The sequence below is a fragment of the Diceros bicornis genome, chromosome 3, assembly GCF_020826845.1.
Source record: "Diceros bicornis minor isolate mBicDic1 chromosome 3, mDicBic1.mat.cur, whole genome shotgun sequence".
In the NCBI taxonomy this organism is placed as follows: Eukaryota; Metazoa; Chordata; class Mammalia; order Perissodactyla; family Rhinocerotidae; genus Diceros; species Diceros bicornis.
Window position 1 is genome coordinate 21,033,759 of NC_080742.1, and position 21,485 is coordinate 21,055,243.

Genomic DNA, 21,485 nt, shown 5'->3' on the forward strand with positions numbered 1-21,485 from the left:
TTTCCAGCACCACGCAGGGTTTTTGTGTGTTTTTGTTTTGCCGTAGCCTTGACTGCTCCATTTAGATTCATAGATTTCAATGCGTTTTCGAAAGTGACTTGTAAGTGTACACAGAAACAGTCTAACACAAATTATTGTTTTATGTGTCCAGCATTCCTTGTCTTCCTCCACCACTACCTTGAGAATGTCTGCCCCCAAATCCATATGGGTCTGTTAGGTTGGAAACTACCATAGTCCATTTTCTTTGCCACAATGATTGTTCCAGAGATGGGCATCTGACCCACATAGAAAAAATCCAAATCCTTCACTGAGAATGTTATGAGACAGATTCTCTCTTTCCTTTGAGTCAAGAGCTTAAAGCTGGGTCCCAGAGCAGTCAGCAGCTCTGTCCCCAGCCTCATGGAACAGCCTGAGCGTAAGGCTAACTTGCAGAGAAAATTGAGAAGAGTTAAGAAACTAAAACAGGCTGGAGAAGATATTTCCTGAGGCTATTTCCATCTATGAATTTCTCAAAAAAATATAAATTCTCAATAATAACCTACAAATATTCTTTTGTTTCAGGTTCCTTTGTGCTGTTTTTTGTCTCTTACCAGTGAAAGATACTGCTTTAAATAGATATAGTTGAATAAGTATTACGTTAAAAAATTGCACCCTGGATGTAATGGGAAAATGAATGTTAAAATTATTCAGTATTGTTTTTAAGCTTATTAACATAGTTTACACAGGCATAACAGAGCATATATACAATAAATACTCATGAAATGACAGGCTAGCTTAAGAAATAAAACATAAATTCAGATGAAGCCAAATATGTAACCCTTCCCCAATTGCATCCTTCTCCCATACCCACAAAGTAATCATTATTAATTTGATGATTATTATTATCTTGCTATTTTAATACTATTGCTACATATATATGAATCCCCCAACAATATTCATCATCTATGCCCTTCTCACTACCTTGGACCCTAAACCTGGTCTGAGACACCATCTTTTCCCTGGATAACTGCAATAGATACCTATCAGTTCTTCCTTCTTACGCCTTTGCTTCCCTTCAGAATATTCTCAAAAGAGTAGTCAGGGTGAACCTTTCAAAACTTAAATCAGACTGTTTCATTCCTTGGCTCAAAACCCTCCAGTCATGTCCCCCACCACTTTCAGTACAAGGCAAAGGTCTTACAGTGTTCTGCGAGGCTCCTGTTATCCCTCTGACCTCATCACATCTACCCTCTTCCTTGACACACTGGCCTCCTTTTCCCTGGATGTGTGGGCACGCTTCTCTTTAAAAACATTTTGCTCTGTCAGGAACATTCTCCCCCCAGGAATCCACACGGCTCTCTCTCTCAACTCCTTCAGTGTTTACACAACTGTCACCTTCTCAGTGAAGCCTTCCCAGACGACACTATTTCCAAATTTTTTTTAAACTGCGGGCGCTCAGAATTGAGTTGCTCACACTTCTCAATTCATAGCACACAAGTCCTCAATTAGGATTGTCTCTGCAAGGATCCTTATTTGTTTGGTATTTAATTTTGTTTACATTTTTCCCTTTCATCCCACTAACTTCATCTCATCACCCTCCTAACCACAGGCACCCAATTTTGTGTATTAACTACAGTCCTTTCAATGAAACTTTCATATATTTATTTACATTGATGTTTATATAATGGTGTAGCTGTAAAAATATCTAGCATTGTTTTGTATTTATTTTTAACTGAAATAATACTGTGCTATAAATCTCTTTCTTGTTATTAATTTCTTTTCCACTCAAAGTTATGTTTTTGAAATCTATTGATTTTATTATGTGTAGATCTAGGTCATTTTTTCTGACAGCTGCATAGTATTATTCCTTTACCTGCGTATAATGTGTTTCATTTATCCATTCCTCTAGTCACGGACTCATGTGCTGCCTCCAATTTTTTACAACCATAAAAAACTGGAAAGCATAACTTTATTAGTGGCTTTGTAAGTCTTTAGTTACCAAATAATTTGTTTCATCAGTACTATTTTATATTTTATTTTTGCCTTTAGCTTGAAAAACAATTATTCTTTTTTGTCCTTGAAGAAACAAAGACTTCAATGATATAAGCTAAGAAATTCTTCCATCTATCTCTCTAACCATCTGTCTCTCCATCCCTGAATCATTTCAGCTCAGTCTGGAAGAGGAGACAGAACTTAAAAAGATCATTACAGTACAATGTGGTTAGTGCCGTGATAGAGGCACTGAGGGTACAAAGAGAAGACTTCATTAACAGAGCTAGGTGGAGTGGGCCTCACAGACAGCTTCTCAGAAGAAGTAAGCGGAGGACTGGGCCTCAAATGATGAATAGATGTTTTCCAGGAAAAAGCCGTTTGAGAGGAATGATCACATTAAGTGAAGAAATAGCATAAGCAAATGTAAGGAGAGGAGGGACTGTAGAACCCGTATGGAAAACCTCAAGGAATTTTGATAGAACCAGGATGTAAAGTGGGAGAGAGGACATGTCAGGAGATCACTTGGAGAAGTAGAAAGAGGGGCTTGTATTAAAACCTAGCTAGAGTTATGGAGTTGATAGGGGTCCATAGAAATGTTTTATGCTAGAGAGTGACAAAGCCAGGTTAGACGGTGGCTGCAAAAGATGATTTTGAAGATGATGATGCTGTAGGTTAAGAGAACAGTTAGGAGATTAGGAAGTTCTCTGGGTGAGATGTAATGAAAACCTAAAACTAGGCTGCCATTGGAATGGAAAAGAGGGAAGAAATTTAAGAAATCTTTAAGAGAGCCAGCCTGATTTTCTAGTGGTTAAAGTTCGGCTCTCTCCACTTTGGTGGCCCAGGGCTCAGTTCGGGGACGCAGAACCACACCACTGGTCTGTCAGTAGCCATGCTGTGATGGCGGCTCACATAGAACTAGAAGGACTTACAACTAAAATATACAACTGTGTACTGGGGCTTTGGAGAGGGGGATAAAAAAATAGAGAGAAGGTTGGCAACAGATGTTAGCTCAGAGTGAATCTTTCCCAGTTAAAAAAAGAAGTATTTAAGAGAGAAAATCTTTGGGGGCTGGCCCGGTGGTGCAAGCGGTTAAGTGTGCACGCTCCACTTCGGCGGCCTGGGGTTTGCAGGTTCAGATCCTGGGCGTGCACCGATGCACCGCTTGGTAAGCCATGCTGTGGCGGCGTCCCATATAAAGTAGAGGAGGATGGGCACGGATGTTAGCTCAGGGCCACTCTTCCTCAAGAAAGAGGGGGAGGATTGGTATCAGATGTTAGCTCAGGGCTAGTCCTCCTCACAAAAAAAAAAAAAAAGAGAGAGAGAGAAAATCTTCAAGGATTTGGCAATTGTCCAGTTGGAAATGAGGCAGAGATTGGAAGAATAATGCAACCAAACCTGAGATATAAAATATAGGAGGAGGAGGCATTTACATCTTAAGAGCTATAGTCTTTCCTTCTATCCTCCAGCAAAACAAAACAACACATAACTAAACTAAACCAAAATCTGATATATTTTTCCCCACCAACAAATTTTCATTTAAAGTTTTAAATTTTCTTAAAAGTTTTATGTTAAAATCAGCAAGGAATTATTCTTAATAAAGTAAAAACTTTTATTTATTTAAGTAACATAATATCATTTATTTTCATGACATGTCCATATTATCATCTCTGCCATAACAATTTAAACTAGATTGAATTCTAGGTAATATTTTGGCAAGAAGAATAGCTAGTCACTCATTAATTAATAAAGATATAATTTTTAAAAGTAGGTTTTTAAATAACAATCATTCCATTCCATCTCATTCTGTCCTCTTACTTTGTAATACAATTATTTTCAGAGACATTTTAGTAGACTATTTTATTTTGAATACATTTAAACATTTTATTAAGGAAAAAATTTGTGAACAAGAAAATGATTAGTTAATTAGACTGTTGTATGAGAGTTTAACACATCAAATCAAACACTAGAAAAGTCTCAATCTGAGATTGCTAATTTGTATTCCTAAAGTCACAAGAAAAACGCATTCTGAAAACACATCATATTCCAGAGCTCTCAAACATCCACAAACCAATGAGCTACAGCTCATATTAATTTTACTCAGATAACCTCACTGCTAACCATAAAAAAGCAAACTGTAAATTGGCTGAGAAATATCACAGCAGTCTCAAAATCAAACAAAATTGCACAACTTGACCTAAATTTTAACCCAGTTAATTCATCATTAACTACAAGGAAATCACCTCAAACTATCAGACTATCAAAAGTGACAAACACTTGAAGAAAAAGCTATCTGCATTGAAAATAAATTGTTGACAAATGGTTTCTGCTCTTTTGACCTCTTGCAGTAACTGAAATCATTTTAAACTACTTTTTCCACCAATTAAAACAGAAGCCAAACAGAGCATGCCCCTGGCTAACAATACAGAACAGTAGAATGTGAAATGGACTCAGATACTCCAGTACTAGAGACTGCTTATTGATTTAAACCATTCAACCAGTAACCCTGTTTCTCCGGTTTAATGAAATATTAGTAATGAAAAAAAAGTTTTAAAAGGGCAAAATGATAACTTAGTTAACTCTCTTACTTTGGGAGATGGTGTATTTTGATAAATTCCATTTCTTCTGGTTCAAAGAAATATGTTAATGTTCCCAGAGAACTTTCTAAAATGCATATATCAACATTTATGCCTTTCAAATATAGAATTGTAACTTCTTTTGATTGAACCTGTCAATATCTTATGATAGCATTCTGAATTTTTTTATCTCCTGGTATAATACCATAAATGTATAAAATAAAAAATATTGAACTAATTCCCCCACCGTCTTCAGGATACAGCCTGGAAGTTTTTATTAAAAAAAACAAATTCCTCGGGCCAACCCCAGTGACCTAGAGGTTAGGTTTGGTGCACTCCGCTTCAGTGGCCTGGGTTCGGTTCTGGAGTGTGGACCTACACCACTTGTCAGTGGCCATGCTATGGTGGTGGCCCACAAACAAAAAAAAGGAGGATTGGCAACAGATGTTAGCTCAGGGTGACTTTTCCTCAGCAAAAAAAGAAAAAAAATATTCCTCATCTGAATTTGTTTGTTTGCCAGTGATTTTCCTCCTTCACTCACCGTGCCCTGCGTAGACACACACTCACACACTAATCAGTATATGGAAGAATCTGATTCATCAAGCTTTCCATATTTGGAACAACAGGTCAATGTCAATATATATAAATATATATAGAGACAAAGTTAAGAGCAAAATTTGTGTTCCACCTCATTCAAACTCCATTCTACTCTTTTAATTCATTTTTAAAATGTACACTGAAGTGTATACCAGATGGCCTTTAAAGCATAGCCAATGTCTTTCCTTAAAATTATGTGAAGTATAGGTTTGCATTTTATCATTTTCCCACAGTTCCCTTTATTTTATCACTTTTTATACTGACCTCTGTTAACACTTTTAAGTTTCTTCTTTTGAAATCATACTTGTGTTCAACTACTGATCATTTACAAAGTGACCATAATTGCTTCATTTCATCTCTATGACGCTAGTGCCCAAAGCTGTTTCATCTGCATTTTGATTTCAGATTATTTTTAGAACAAAGGCATCCCTATTTGTCTTCCTAGATAGCTCTCATAGCTGTGTGTCCCCTTTGCTCCTACTGCTGCCTCTGTCTGCATTCTAGTTTTTTATCATTTCTTACTTGGACTGTTAAATTTCTTCCTAACTGGTCCCCTGACTACAGATACGATCGCTTATAATACATCTTTCACAGCACCAAATCTGATCGTGTAATTTTCCTTCTTAAAATCCAACCATAGCTTCCAATTGCCTATCTGCAGAGTAGAGTCTAAATTCCTCCTGACAGTGTCCGATATTTCATAAATTACCTGAACCATGATGATCTTTCAAGCTCTGTCTCCCTCCAGCACAGAACTTGGCTACAACCACAGAAGTGCCCACAGGTTCACCAATAATACATATTCTCTCATGTTCCTAAGGCTTTGAATGTGAAGTTTCCCCTTATTGGAACACTTGCCAGCCCTACTCCAGCTAGACTACTTATTAATTTTATTTCAAGAACCATCTAAAAAAGTATTCCCTGCCAGGAAGACTTTCCTTTTCCAACCTAAAGCAGAGTGTCTTAATAGTCAGTGTACATGCACCTCTATCATAACTCTTATTCCAATTGTTCGTGAACATATCTGTCTGCCCCAATGCACTGGTTCTTTCTGGTAGAGATTCAGCATTAATCATTTTCTCTAGCTCCAGCTGGGCTTTGTGAAAAACGATCAATCAATAACTAAACAATCAATAAAAATGCAGTTACTATATGTTTAAGTAGATTATGTAGTTTTGAACTGAAACAATATCATCTCTCTGAGTTCAGTTTTAGCGTAGTACATTCTTTAAAAAGCTGTACATCAACATAGATGATTAACAGCACTTTTCAAGTTGTGTGGGTATGGCAGGTATACACAAAGAATCTTAAGTTTTAAAACTCTATCAATATTTTTGTGTAAATATTCACTTTAATTTCACAACTATGTTGCTAGGCTTGCTTCATTCTTTAGTCTCTCTGAGTCTTGATTCAATGTTGATCCAAAAAATATTTATCAAATGGGTATTTTGTGCAAGTCTTTATGCTAGACACTGGGAATATCATAAATATTATAATATCTATTTTAGAGGGTTGTTGTGAGAGTTGGGTCCACCAATTTTTTTTTAAAGATCCCAGCAGAGTGTTTCACAAATAAATGGCAATCGTGATGTTGGTGTGATGGTTATTGTTGTTAAGGAGGATGTGCTAACTTTTTTGAGAAGATGAGTCATCTAGTAGAATGAATATATAACATGTATACATATATTTTTATTTAATAGCAACAATGTCATAATAAAATGTATATAGGAAAGCCCTGGTCCTACTACTTAGTATTCCCTAACACCAATGAGAGTTGTCTGGGCCTCAGAGGCCAATGTAAATTACAGAAATCACAATGTTTGTGCTATTTCGTGGATAAGTACGCATCCGCTTTGGATGATAACAGTCTAAAATTGCATCTGCTTCATGCAGGAAAATACTCAAATGCAAAAGATGACTCGAGTAGATAGCAGTTCTTTTGTAAAATAAAAGATTTAAATAGGAGAATGTTCTTTTTCCTACAATTTTTATTGGTGGAAAACAAATAATAGAATATATTGATTATTTTAGAGACTAGCAGTCAAACACTTAATAAAGAAGCAGCATGCACTTCCCTCAAAGTATATTATCTCATGTCTGTGTTACTATCTATAAAAATTGGTGCCTTCAGGGGAAGTGTTACTCGGTTGAGCAAGGGCTTCTTCTGTGAAATACGCTGGTCTCTGGTCTGTTTTTTTTTTTTTGGTCAGTTCTATTTTTTTACTTAAATATAAAAGCTTTTTTCCTATTAAAAATTATGTAAATTTCCAAATGACCTTCTGGGTAAGATAAATCATGTTTCAATTAGAGAAAGTAACTAATAATCTAAATGGTAGGAAAATGAATTACCTCCAATGCATTTTTGGCATTTTCCAAAATTCTGAAACTTTTTTCTAGCTGAGTATTTATAAAATCCATTTTAACTTTTAAGGGAAGTGAAAAAAAAATGTTAAAACAACTTGATAGTTTGACTTCTACAGCCTTTTTTCCCCCAGAGATTTTTCATTTTACTGTCATCAAAGTAAGGTTTCTTAAAAGTGAAAAAGTTCTTTCTGTATCACATTGGTGCTATCAAAATATTTTTAATGAGTATGTTAGATAGAGCATACTCGGTTGCAATGATTATTACTAAAGGGTTTAGGATAAATCATTCAGAGTAATAGTAGGAAGCTATTTATTTACTACAAATATCGCCCCTTTTTTCTTGTACTTGTTAATACTGTTTGATTGCTATCCCGAATTTTTTATTTCCTCATATATTAAAAAGTTGAATTATTTTACATTTTATGACTTCTTTTTCAAAAATCAATTCTCCCATGTCCCAACCCTTCATTTACCCTATCCTTAATAAAACTGCCAAGAAAAATCTACTGTCTACCTCTTTTTTTTTTTGTGAGAAAGATCGGCTCTGAGCTAACATCAGCCAATCCTCCTCTTTTTGCTGAGGAAGACTGGCCCTGGGCTAACATTCAAGCCCATCTTCTCGACTTTGTATGGGACGCTGCCACAGCATGGCTCAACAAGCGGTGCATCGGTGCGCGCCCGGTATCCGAACCAGCAAACCCCTGGCCGCTGCAGTGGAGCGCACACACTTAACCGCTTGCACCACCGGGCCGGCCCCTGTCTACCTCTTTTTATCTGTTTCTTTGGTTCTTTATATTCATAATTCTCCAAATAACTTTGTATTGCCTTTATAATTTATTGATTTTTTTATTTCAGTAGATGAAGATTTAGCCTTCCTCTTCTTTGCAATATACTTATATTACAATCCTGATTAAACTATATTTGGCATTTACATTAACCTGACTATTTAATATTGTTCACTTCTGAGGACCATTTAGGTATTACATGGAGTTCTTAACAACTTTTTTCCCTCAAGTTGTTAATTACTTTGTTTTACAACTTGCTTAGCTTTCTATGTACCTATCCCTAATTGTTCCCAAAACGTCCACAAGCACTAAAACCCCTCTCACTACCATTTTTCAATTGGTCAGACACATCATGATTTCCATCAACTCCTCTCTTCCTCTCCTGCACTAACACCCCACTCATCACCCACTTGCAGCTAGAAGTCCCCATATTGTGATCAGATTTTTCCAGGCATCCTCCATGCCTGCTGCATGGCTATTGTCTTTAAATTCTCCTCATTTCATCATTGAGGTCCCCACCCTTCCTTTTTCTACTCTTCTTGTCTCTTGGTTCCCAAGTTGCTGTGTGTGTGTGAGCGTAGTTTATTCTCTACTTTGGTGGAGCATATTTTCAAGTAACTTCCAGATAGGTAGCATGGTAAGTAAAATTTTTGAGGCCTAACCCTCCCCAAAATTATTTTATTCAACTCTTACACTTGATGGATAGTTTGTGGATAGAATTTTAGTTTATATTCCCTTCCACTTGGAATTTCAAGGGCATTACTCATTACTCCCTTTTCTTTTAAGTGCTTATTATTGCTGTTGAGAAATTGTATGGATTCCTATCCTTCCTCCTTTGTATATAATGTATTTTAACTAATTAATTAATTGTCTCTAGAAGTATTGGGACTCTTCTTTACATCTTTTGTTTTCTAACCTCTTATGATGTTGTCCCATGATGTAGGTCTCTTTTCATTCACTGTCTTTCCAATGTGAAGATTTATTTTCTTCAATTCAGGAAAAAAATGTACTATTTTTTGAATAATGTTTCTTTCCATTCTCTCTACTTTCTATGGAATTACTACTAGTTAGGATTTGAACCTCATGGCTTTATCATTTGATTTTATTATTTTAACCAAGTTTATTGATAATTTCTCTTCAGTGAAATGCCAGTTTCACTGAAAAACCAGTTCATAACCTCTCACTATGTTTTTTTCTCTTTGATTGAGCAAAATATAGGAGATATTTAGGGAGATATTTATTTAGGATAGTAATCATTTGGTGATCATATAATTTTTTTAGCCTATTCATCATTTGCTTGTTGCCTTTGCTTTTGGTTTCTTTTAGCATATAAATATTATTAGTTTTTGCAGACAAAAATGTATATCATTTCTTTGATGTTTTATGGGTTTCTTGTAATGCTTAGAAAGCTGTCCTGCACACTCCACAAAAGTTATACAAATATTCTCCTAAATTTCCTTCAAATATTTTTATTATTTTATTGTTAAATGTTACCTCCTTAATCCAAGTTAAAGTTTTGGTATATGGCATGATCTAGGAGTCTAACTTTTTTTCTTACAGAAGAAAATTATTACACAACTATTTGCAAAATAAACTATCTTTTTCTACTGAATAAAACTGTCTATTTCATTGAAATTTTATAACCATATATGCACTGTATGCACTGTCTGTGTTATTCCATTTGTGTATTTGTCTGTTTTCTGTTAATACAATGATGGTTGGAGTACAGTAAATTTATGGAAATTTTTAATATCTGATAAAACAAGATTTTTTATTTTTGGGGTAAGCTACATAGTGCCTATAATGTGATGGATAATGATATTAGTTAATTGGCCATAATCATCCACAGTGTTGGATGTTTTCCTTTCCAATGATTGCAGACAATCTTATAAATTTAAAACAGGTTTTCATGAAATAGCACTGTAACCATCTATATCAAAATAAAAATGTTGGAAAGTACAATGGATAAGTGTCAGGTAATATTAGATTATACATCCGTAGATTTTAACCTAGACTGTTTAATTAGTTGCTATGTGATTCTGGGTAAATAGTTTCATTGTTCTGGGTCTCTGTTTCCACAACTCTAAAGTGGAAATCATTGTTCCACACCTATATCCCCTACTGTTTGGTGATAAATGAACCAGATAATGTAAAGGCACTTAGAACAAAGTAAACATTATATATCTGTGATATTTATACATCTTTTTTATTAATTTTCTACATCTATGACAAGAGAATATTCTTGGCTTATATTCAATCAGTGCTCTTTGCTGTGTTTTAAGTCCTTATCTTGATTCAAAAAGCTCTCTCATAAATAATCAGAGCACCAATGCCCAATGCAAGCATCTCAGGGACTTCTAGGCAAAGAAGAAGACATTTTTAAAAATATTAAAAATTGCTATTAGAGATACTAATCTCTGAAAGTCTAAAATATTCTGGGTTTTAAATTTAGCAGTTGCCAATTCTTTGATGTGCACTAATGTTAGGAAATATTCAAGATATCATCCAGAAATTTAATTCATTTAACTTTTTAGTGGTCAATCAATAACTGCCAGAGATGAATCTGGCTCAGAGTAAAGACCCATAATTTTTTAATATTTCAATAAAAGACTATTTTTTAGTAGTTGCCTGCAATTTTAAATTCCCAGTGAGTAAACCAGAGCTAGAAATCAATAGCACTGAATTTTAAACTCAGGCAATTTAGAAAAATATGATAAGGTCTAGGGAAGCCATCCTCTGCAGAGGAGAGACATTACTATACAAGGGATCACATCACAATTATTTTGGGGAGAAGCCTAGTCTGAAATACTAAAATAAAAATATGTATCATCTTTTCAAAACAAACTAAAAACATCTTTTCTGGTGGAATGCCAAAGGCAAAGAAAGAAATCATTTTAGAGAACATAAGTTTAAAAGGCTTGGGAAAAATTAGGCCAGGAGTAATAACTTAACGTGACATAGCTGATGACTAGGACAATGATAGCTAGCATTTATTGACTATGTGCCAGCCACAGTGCCAAGCACCTTACACTCATTATTTCCATCAATCCTTGCAACACTGATAAGGTAGTACTATTGTTATTCTTACTTTTGTAGATTAGGAGCCAGAGACTTAGAGAATTTGAGTAACTTGCCTAATATCATGCATATTAAAATTGGCACGTCCAAATTGGCATATAAAAATATACCATGTCCATGAATAAGAAAATATTATATGTAAAGATGTCAATTCTCTCAAAATTATATTAGAGTTTTAATATAATTTCAACAAATATTGATGTGGAATTTCTTTTGCTTCTCAACAAAGACAGTTTTAAAGTTCCCTTAAAAATATTTTTTTTAAAAATTGGAAAAAACAGTCCAATTTAGAAAAACTGAAAATAAAATTAGAATAATTGAATAATTGTGGTATGGAAAGATACAAATAGATAAGTCAATGAAATACTCCATAAAGCCCATTACCAGACATAAGAATACTTGAAAATTTTGAGTTTGATTGATGTGGTATTTCATATTAGTGAGGAAAGGAAAGTTTATTCAACAAATATTTCCAGGAAAATTGGTTGACTACTACCTCATCACATAGAATAAAAGAAATCAATTTAAATAATTAAATATTACCTTTCACACCACAAAAGAGCTAGAAGAAAGTAGAAATCATCATGTACCTAACATCCTCTATGTGGGTAAAGAATATCTAAGCAAATAATTAAAGAAGAAATGATAAATGAAATTATTTATAAATTTGACCACACATATTTTTGTATTTAAGTTCAGGAGTAAAAGTCAGGGATTTAAATTGTCATTTTAAAAGCACTGGATTCAACCCTTTGTTCACATATTACGTTACTCATATCCATGGACTGAACAACCATCCTCTGTACTGTTCATTCTTCTCAGCAACCTCAAAACTTCAAATGTCATGAATAAACGCTGGTCAGGCAGCATTGTGTGTTGGTTAAGAGCATGGGCTTTAGTATCAGACACAACTGGATTTGTGTCTTTATTTTGCCCCTAATGGCACTAAAATCATCTGCCTTTCAATTTCCCTGTTCATGACTTGCAGGGGAAAAAAGTCTACTACATGTTGTTGCTGAGATTTTTCTTTTACTGGTGGTTAGAGCTTAAAAGGGATAACGCTCCTCACTGCTCCTGGTTCATGTTAGGTGCTCCATAAACATTACTACATTATGACTCTGAATCTAGATCCAAATCAAGAGCTCTAACCTGAACTCTAGAGTCATAGTCCAGCTACATAATATGTGTTGTTTCTATCTCAATTTCCCATATATACTTCAATCTCAAAAACATGCTAAAAGAGGACTTGAATTAAAAAGGAGGTCTATCCACCTTTTTCTTCCACAGAAAGATTCAATATTTTAAGTGTTGATACTGTCTAAATTCCTCATTAACATTTAATAGCTTCCATTGTTCACAGAAGCATTGAACTCCCATATCCAACCTAACTTTGTACAAATTTCCAACGTCTGCTCTCCTCTCACACGCTTTGCTCCAGTTTCACTGAATTACTTTTCCCCGTACAGCACTAACCCTTTCTCCCATTTGCATCCTTCCTCATATTGTTCCCTCAGTCTGGAATTTGCCTCTGCCGTTGCCACGTTTAGACCTTGTCCATCTTTCATAGCAGTCACCACCTGTAACCTCTTTCACAAAACCATGTCCCCAACTCCTACAGATTTAGCAATGCTTTCCAATACGGAAATCCCAAAGCACATAATTTGCTCTCTCGTTTATGAATTTTTCTCATAATTCTTCTTTGCATTACTGTTATTAAAGGTGATAAAATATTTAACAACGGATATGGCAGGCACAGACTCCAACCAATGTGAATGCTCAGCGGCTGTACACACTGGTTGAGCACGCATGCTTACTGGATGAATATGAGATAGGACTATACTAGACCATAAACTCCCTCAGATCAGCAGATGTATTGAATTGATCTCTGTAGCATCCAGATTTTTAACACAATGTCTTGCACATAATAGACATATTCATATTTAGCATTAATCAACTTTAGAAATATAAAAAAGACAGTGTATGGGTAAAATTAGGGCAACAAGCTCACAACTAAATATATTCAATCCACTGAAAACAACTTTACAATATAATGTGCACATTGGCCAGTTTTTAAGTACAATATATGTAGGATAAGTAATCAAATGGCACATAAAAATTCACAAATCACCTTGCCTTTAATAACATCTTGACCTCAAAATTGAGATAAAAATCAAATATCACACTTCTTTGTTAATTATATGTTGTAAATAAATTTTATTCATCGTCAGCTTCAATACAACTGAACTTAATTTTTTATTTAAAAATTAATTCCTTGAAAGGTCAGTCCTGACCTCAGTAAAATGAAGAACATTAGAAAAATACCAAAATAATAAGAGGAGAAGTGATATATAGAAGACACACAAAAAAGATGTTGCATATTTAATTTGAAAGTTCCTTAGTTTAATTGGAAATAGAGCCTGAAGAAATGGGAATGTCTGGGGGCTACATGAATTTTTCTTCAGGAACAAGAGCATAACTATTATCTGAGTAGTGGGAACTCTACTAGGAGCTCCTATTGGGCAAAGACTGTGTCACAATCCGCATCGCATCCCCAGTGCTATCCCAGTGCCACTAACAACAGGCGTTCAATAAGTATTTGCTGACTAACTTATCAGATGCCCTAATAACAGCTGCTATTATGTGCTAATTCAGGGTCTTCCAGAGTGGTTTTATATTTTTCTCTTTGTGGGCTAATTTTTAAACAACCCAGTTGGACAGGGAAAGAGAAAATTAAGTGAGTATTTTACAGAGAGCACTTGGATATTCCAATCTACAAGCCCTTAGAGAGATACCTATCATTTACTCCATCCCTTTTTCCTATTAAAAAAGAGAAAATATTTGGAGAAAATGAGTAAAAAATATTTCTTGTGTTTATCAAAACAGAATAACAAGATAGAGGACTCCAATACTGAGGCCTAGATTTTTATTGGTTAATGCAGGAAGTCATTTCTGTTTCATACTTCTTTCATGGACTTTGCAAAACATGTTCATTCACCTAAAAAGGACTCATACTAATCACTGTTAGAGCTATGTATAAAATATCTATCTATATAAAATAAACTTGTGATACCAGGTAAAACGAGATTGTTTTGATCATTATGGATTTCCATTATTTCTACATAAATTGTTATGCTTTTTCAAAAAAAATTTAAAAATACTTCCAGTAAGATATCGAATGAAGTCTTGTTCTCTGCCCTACTCCCCTCTCCTGCCTCCTTAGGTTAACATTATTGGTGACATGCTTCACACAATTATTTGAAAATATTTGTGAGTAGAGCTTAGTATATTTCTATAATAGTAGAGGTTTATTTGTTCTGGCTCATTGGAAATGGAAATCAAGTGATTAAATTCAGGCTTCCAAAGATACTTAAGAAAATAAATGATGTATTAGGGTTATTTGTTCTTTAAGTGCATGCAGCCAGGCAAATTAAGCCTCAGACAAAGATCCTAATGCCTGCTGCTAAAGCTTGTGAACACCTCGTTTAGGAGAATAAATGGGTCAAGCCAGTCATTACGTGTAATATACATGGATGTATATTACACCAGCAAAGAATAACACTATTAAATACACCTAATTAAAAAAAATGTAGGAAAGGGCCAGATCATCTATCTTGAGGGTATTAGAGGTTTTTAACATAAATAGGGAAAACCTCATCAGTACAATTGGAAAGTCTAATTGATTTGCTCTAAATGTTTAAGAGAAGTGGTCTTGTATAGCTGTCCCAACAAGTGCATGACATTTTATCAATCTTGACTAATATCACTCCTTTGGATGGGATCCAAATGGCTCTCTCTTATATCTACTTCTAATTTAATAATAGCTACAATTTAAAGGACGTTAATCATGTGCCAAACACAGTGCTTATTTGCGCTTTACATTCTGCACTTATTTAAACTGTGAAAGTTCAATCATTCACTAGTAGGGATAGTCCACAAAAGTATTACTATTTTCCATTACAACTTAGGTCAGAACCCCAGAACCTAAGATTGATCTCACAATCTGACCCACTGAATTACTCTCGTGCTGGGATTAAAATTATGAGTCACTGCTACAGAGAAGATGAAACATTATTAGAGAAAATGACTAAGTGTAAATAGATTTTTTTCTTTATTAGAACCCAGAATAAGTAGACTACTCAATAAGTAGAATAAGGACGTGGCTATTTAGCAGTTTAAAAAATCTGAATAACATGCTCAACACAAAATTTCAACCCCATAAAACATTATTTTTTGTATTCTGTACACTATAATTTCAAAACAAAAATAAAAATTTTATGAAAAACTGTCTAAAGGTGATTACTTAAAATCTATGATATACTTTAGATTTAAAGTATGCTCTCCTAGAGCCTATCTTTGTATATAGATTTCCTTAGAGCTGACTGAGGTGTTCACAAAACAAAGTGCTTAAATGAATAAATATGAAGATTGTTCCAACTGAACAACTGAAGATCTTCAATTGTTCCAAGATGAAGTGGAACATTGCAATAATCAACAACTTCAAGAAAATTGTACTTATCTACAAAGATAAGTGCCCTGGTGAAGAACTAAAAGAAGGAAAAATCCAATCAGGAAACTATATATTATGTCTAAAAACAAATTAAACTAACTCTGTTTTGTTTGTTTTTTATTTTCTCATGAACTGGCTGTTTATATTGACTGACAACAGAAGGAAGTGAAGGCAATACTCTGGATCACTCAAAACAAACAAAATATACTTCATATATATACCTCGAGTAGAACACAAAGTTGATTCCATGTTTCTATGTACAAAATCTTGTACTTTAAATTGAGGTCTTCTTATCTGCTTAGAACAAATAAATTCCTGTCTAAGTTAATAACATTCTCTCCACTTTTTGCCTATATATTCCTTTTAATTTAAAATTGTTTCTAAAGGTTTAAAATCTATTACAGTTTTCTCTTCCATATTATTGGCAATCTCTCATAGAACTATTCATGTCCAACATCACATAGATATGTAAATTATAAATTTGCTTATTGTCAAAAAGTCAGAAGTAACTCAGTCAAACAAATTTGTCCAAAATATTGCTATTAAAAGGGCAACTGACGACTATACATGACTCACATTACATTACATATTCCATCTTGTTTCCATTCTCAACACCCACCCCTCTGCTCAATAACTAATCTGAGATTAACTGTTTGTTGATAAGGGTCATTTCACTAAAATATAAACATATTGACTCATAAGTTAAAATAAAATATAAAGTAGCCTATCATTGGCTCTTTCTTGGAAAACAAGCATGTTTTGTGTGGGACTGATATGAAAGAAGAAAGCGGTATTAGGATGAATAACTTTTATTCATTGACAGTTGTTAACATTTATACTAAAATAATTTATTTATAAACTTTAAGATTAAAAGAGAGGTGAAATTAAACAGCTAAAACTTTGAAAAAACTGCACATGAATTGCTTCTCTATATACTTGAATTCTAGAATCATATGAAAATCAATGGCCATTACTTTTATATATGATTATACTGTTTATTCATTCACTCAACAGACATTCTTGAATCAACTCTATGGGCAAGGCTTTCTGCTAAGTGCAGGGACACCAAGATGAATAAACCATAGCTCTGGTCTGAGAGCTGTTCAGCCTTATGGAGGAGACAGGCATAGAAGTAGGTAAATTTAAATCAAAAAACATCAATAACAAAATAAGCAAATTAAGGCATAAATAGGAATAGTGTGAGTGGTAGAAGCATGTAGGAGGAGAAGGAGGCAAAATAGGGAAGCGGGTGATTTAAGTGCAGGCCTATGTAGTTGGATGCATCAATGGGATCTCCAAGTAAAATATTGTGCTGGGCTTATGCCTTTTTGCCCTCAGATGCATTCTTGGTCTTTCTCTGCCCTCTTCTCAGAGAAGCTGAGAAGTTGTTCCCCAGGCTCCTCTGTCAGTTGGCTTCCAGCTAGATTTGATCAGGCACTAGCAGAGATTGGAAAATTGGAGGAAGAGAGAAACTGGGATATTTCTCCCTATCTTCGTCTGTCTTAAGATACATTTCTGGCGTTTGCTGTGTTTCTTCCTTGTCTCCTGCTCCTAGCAAGACAGGTTCATCCTGGTTTCAACTCGCAATGGCTTCCAGCTTACAGGAACAGTAGCTTCCTTTTGCTACCTCACTATCTCTTGCTCGGTTTCTCAGCCTCTTTCATGAGTATATAATAATTGCATGCCATAAATTTCCTCTATTTTAAATATTCAAAGTGGTTTCTATTTTCTTAGTAGGACACAATGCCTGGCGGACATGAACTACCCGAGTCTGAATTCCAGGGAGTTTGCATGATAGATTTGGGACTAATCAACATATAAACAAGAGTAGAATTTATGCAGAGAGAGGGTGGGTAAACAGATCCGTGGATTGTTAACCCTGGGGAACATGGCAAAGGTAGAGAAACCACAGTTTTCGAATGAGTCTAAAGAAAAATTTTTAGTAGGACCAGAAAAATGCGATATCCATTTAAGTCCATGAGGAAACATAGGCATCACTTAGATCCAGCATTTGTCAGATGAGGTTTCTGAAGACAGAGATCAGGACACCAGTTAGGTAACAGGACAAGATTTGAAACCCAAATCTGGCTTTCCTATTTCCCCATCTAATGTCCTTGTGATACCATGCCATTAATCATTCTTTTTAATAGCATGTGATTTGGCATCATTTTCCCGAGTTCAAGTCACTTGCTCTTATCTTGTGTGATGTTTGCATTTCACTTTCTTTTTATATAAAACCAGTATATGGTATTATTTACCATATTTCTTTACAGGTAATTTTAAGAATTAAGTGACCCATGGCTAACTTCATACTCAACAGTGAAAGGTTGAAAACTTTTCCTCTAAGATCAGGAATCAGACAGCATTTTCACACTCACCACTCTTATTCAACATAGTCCTAGAAGTCCTAGCTAGAACAATCAGTCAAGAAAAAGAAATAAAAGTTATCAGAATTGGAAAAGAAGACGTAAAATTGTCTCTATTTGCAGATGACATAATTTTATATATATAGATAATCCTAAAGACTCAACCAAAAAAAACAATTAGATATAATCAATGAATTTAGTAAAGTTGCAGCACACAAAATTAACATACAAAAATCAGCAGAGTTCCTATACACTAACAAAAAATTTTCTGAAAAAGAAATAAAGAAATTGATTCCATTTATGATAGCATCAAAAACAATAAAATACTTAGAAATAAGTTTAAATAAGGAGGTGAAAGATCTCTATTCTGAAAACTACAAGACATCAATGAAAGAAATCTAAGAAGATACAAATAAATGGAAAGGTATCCCATATTCATGGATTGGAAGAATTAATATTGTTAAAATGTCAATACTACTAAAATCCATCTACAGATTCAAGGCGATCCTTATCAAGATTCCAATGGCATTTTTTACAGAAGTGGAAAAAACACTCCTAAAAATTTATATGGAATCACAAAAGACTCTGACTAGCCAAAGAAATCTTGAGAAAGAAGAACAAAGAAGGAAGCAGCACACATCCTGATTTCAAACTATACCATATAAAGCTATAGTACTCAAAACAGCATAGTACTAGCATTAAAAACAGACAAATAGACCAATGGAACAGAATTGAGAGCCCAGAAATAAACCCAAGCCTATATAGTCAACTAACATTTTACAGGGGAGCCAAGAATACCCAATGGAGAAAAGACAGTCTCTTCAGTAAGTGGTGCTGGGACAATTGGATATTCATATTTGAAAGAATGAAACTGGACACCTATCTTACACCACTCACAAAAATTAACTCAAAATGGATTAAAGACTTAAATGTAAAGCTTGAAACTATGAAACTCCTAGAAGAAACATAGGAATAAAGCTCCTTGACATGGGTCTTGGTAACGATTTTTTGGATATGACACCTAAAACACAAGCAACAAAATAAAAAATAAACAAGTGGGACAATATTAAACTACAAAGTTTCTGCCCTGCAAAAGAAACCATCAACAAAGTGAAAAGATGACCTACGGAACAGGAAAAATATTTGCAAACCATATATCTGATAAGAGGTTAATATCCAAAATATATAAAGAACTCATACAACTCCATAGCAAAAAAACAAATAACCCAATTAAAAAATGGGCAAAAGACCTAAATAGACATTTCTCCAAAGAAGATATATGAAAGGCCAACAGGTACATGAAAAGATGCTTACCATGACTAGTCATTAGGAAAACGCAAATTAAAACTACAATGAGATATTACTTGTTAGAATGGCCATCATGAAAAACACAAGAGAAGACAACTGCGGACATGGATGTGGAGAAATGGGAGCCCTTTTGTACTGTTGGTGGGATCATAACTTGGTACAGCCAAATGATATAGAGGATCCTCAAAAAATTAAAAACAGACTATCATATGATCCAGCAATTCCACTTCTGGGAATATATCCAAAGGAAACAAAAATAGTAACTTGAAAAGATATCTGCGCCCCATGTTCATAGCAGCGTTATTTACAATAGCCAAGACATGGAATCAACCTAAGTATCCATCAATGAATAAATGGATAAACAAGTTGTGGTATATATATAATGGAATATTATTCAGCCATAAAAGATGAGAGAATCCTACCATTTGCAACAACATGGATGGACCTTGAAGTCATTATGCTAAGTGAAATTTGTCAGACAGAGAAAGACAAATACTGTATGATCTCACTTATATTTGGAATCTAAAAACAACAACAACAACCAAACTCCTAAAAAAGGAGATCAGACTTGTGGTCAAAAGAGGCAGAAGGTGGGGAGAAGGGGAATTGGAGGAAGGAGGTCAAAAGTTATAAACTTCCAGTCATAAGATAAATAAGTACTAGGGATGTAATGTACAACATGATGACTATCGCTAACACTGCTGTATGATATATAGGAAAGTTGTTAAGAGAGTAGATTCGAAGAGTTCTCACCACAAGGAGAAACTTTTTTTTCACTTTTTTCTTTGTTTTCTTTTTATTATATCTATATGAGAAGACGGATGTTAGCTGAACCTATTGTGGTAATTGTTTCACAATATATATAAACCAAACCATCATGCTATATGCCTTAAACTTATACAGTAATGTATGCCAATTAGTTCTCAATAAAACTGGAGAAAAAGAATTAAATGAGGTAATATGTGAAAAGTACTTAGAATAGTGTAAAGTCATTAGGATAGTTCAAATTATTGAGAGGTTAGTACAATTCATGAAGGATAACAGTGTTATCAGATCTTATCACAATATTGTGAAAGATAAGCCACTCGCGCACCTTACAGATACTAATTATGTGTTTGCAGAAGTTAAGGATTTTTTTCTTTTTTTTTGCATTTCTGAAATACATCTACTGTTTGTGTAATAAAGGAAAACTTAACTTCAAATTAGGTTTTCACCTTAGAAGTTAGTTCAGCCACTATTTTTTTTATAAAATTATTTTTACACCATTGGTTTCTTCTTAGCTCCATATATTTAAGAATTTCCATTGACTTAAGTGAGGTTTCATGATTTAATTTCTATAAGCCTGGTATTTTAAATGAAAATATTTTTTAATTTCAAGAAGAAATTTTTTTTTCCTGAGAAAGTCTTCTGGTTCTCTTTCCTGTCATCCTTCTCATTCTTCTTTCTCTTTAAAATTTTTAGTATCCCAAAGTATTTAAATCTTAAATATGAATGAGGAAATTGGGAAATTGTTAAATGAAAGTCATTTAATTTAATAGTCATTATTTGCAAAGTCATTCTAATTTAATAGACAACACAACAATGACTTACTTCCTCGTGCTTTTGCCATTAATATTTAGAAATTAACATTTATATTAAAAGAAAACAAATCAGAGTGTAGCATGTAGATTCAGCCAAAATCCAGTATCGTGAATTTTAACTTACCCTCGGGGTCTGCTAGTCCCACTCCTGCTCCTGGCTGTTTTACGGGCTCTTGCCCATTCTGCCCCATCTTCCCTCTGTTTAAAAAGAAAATAAAAGGTAATACATTCAACTATGATCTCCCAAATGCAAATGAGGAGGCCCAGTTCACAAAAGTAGAATGACATTATATTCAGATCTGCAATAAATTACTTGAATGCCAAATATAAGCACAATAAATTGCTATACATCATGA

General features: G+C 34.3%; 1 protein-coding gene across 1 annotated transcript in view; it reads right to left on the reverse strand.

Annotated features, from left to right (window-relative positions):
- PCLO (piccolo presynaptic cytomatrix protein) overlaps positions 1–21,485 on the reverse strand; it is a 397,054-nt gene that overhangs the window by 24,300 nt on the left and 351,269 nt on the right. The window contains exon 21 of the mRNA XM_058524613.1: positions 21,254–21,327. Within this exon, the coding sequence (XP_058380596.1) occupies positions 21,254–21,327 (74 nt within the window). The remainder of the gene's footprint in view (positions 1–21,253; positions 21,328–21,485) is intronic.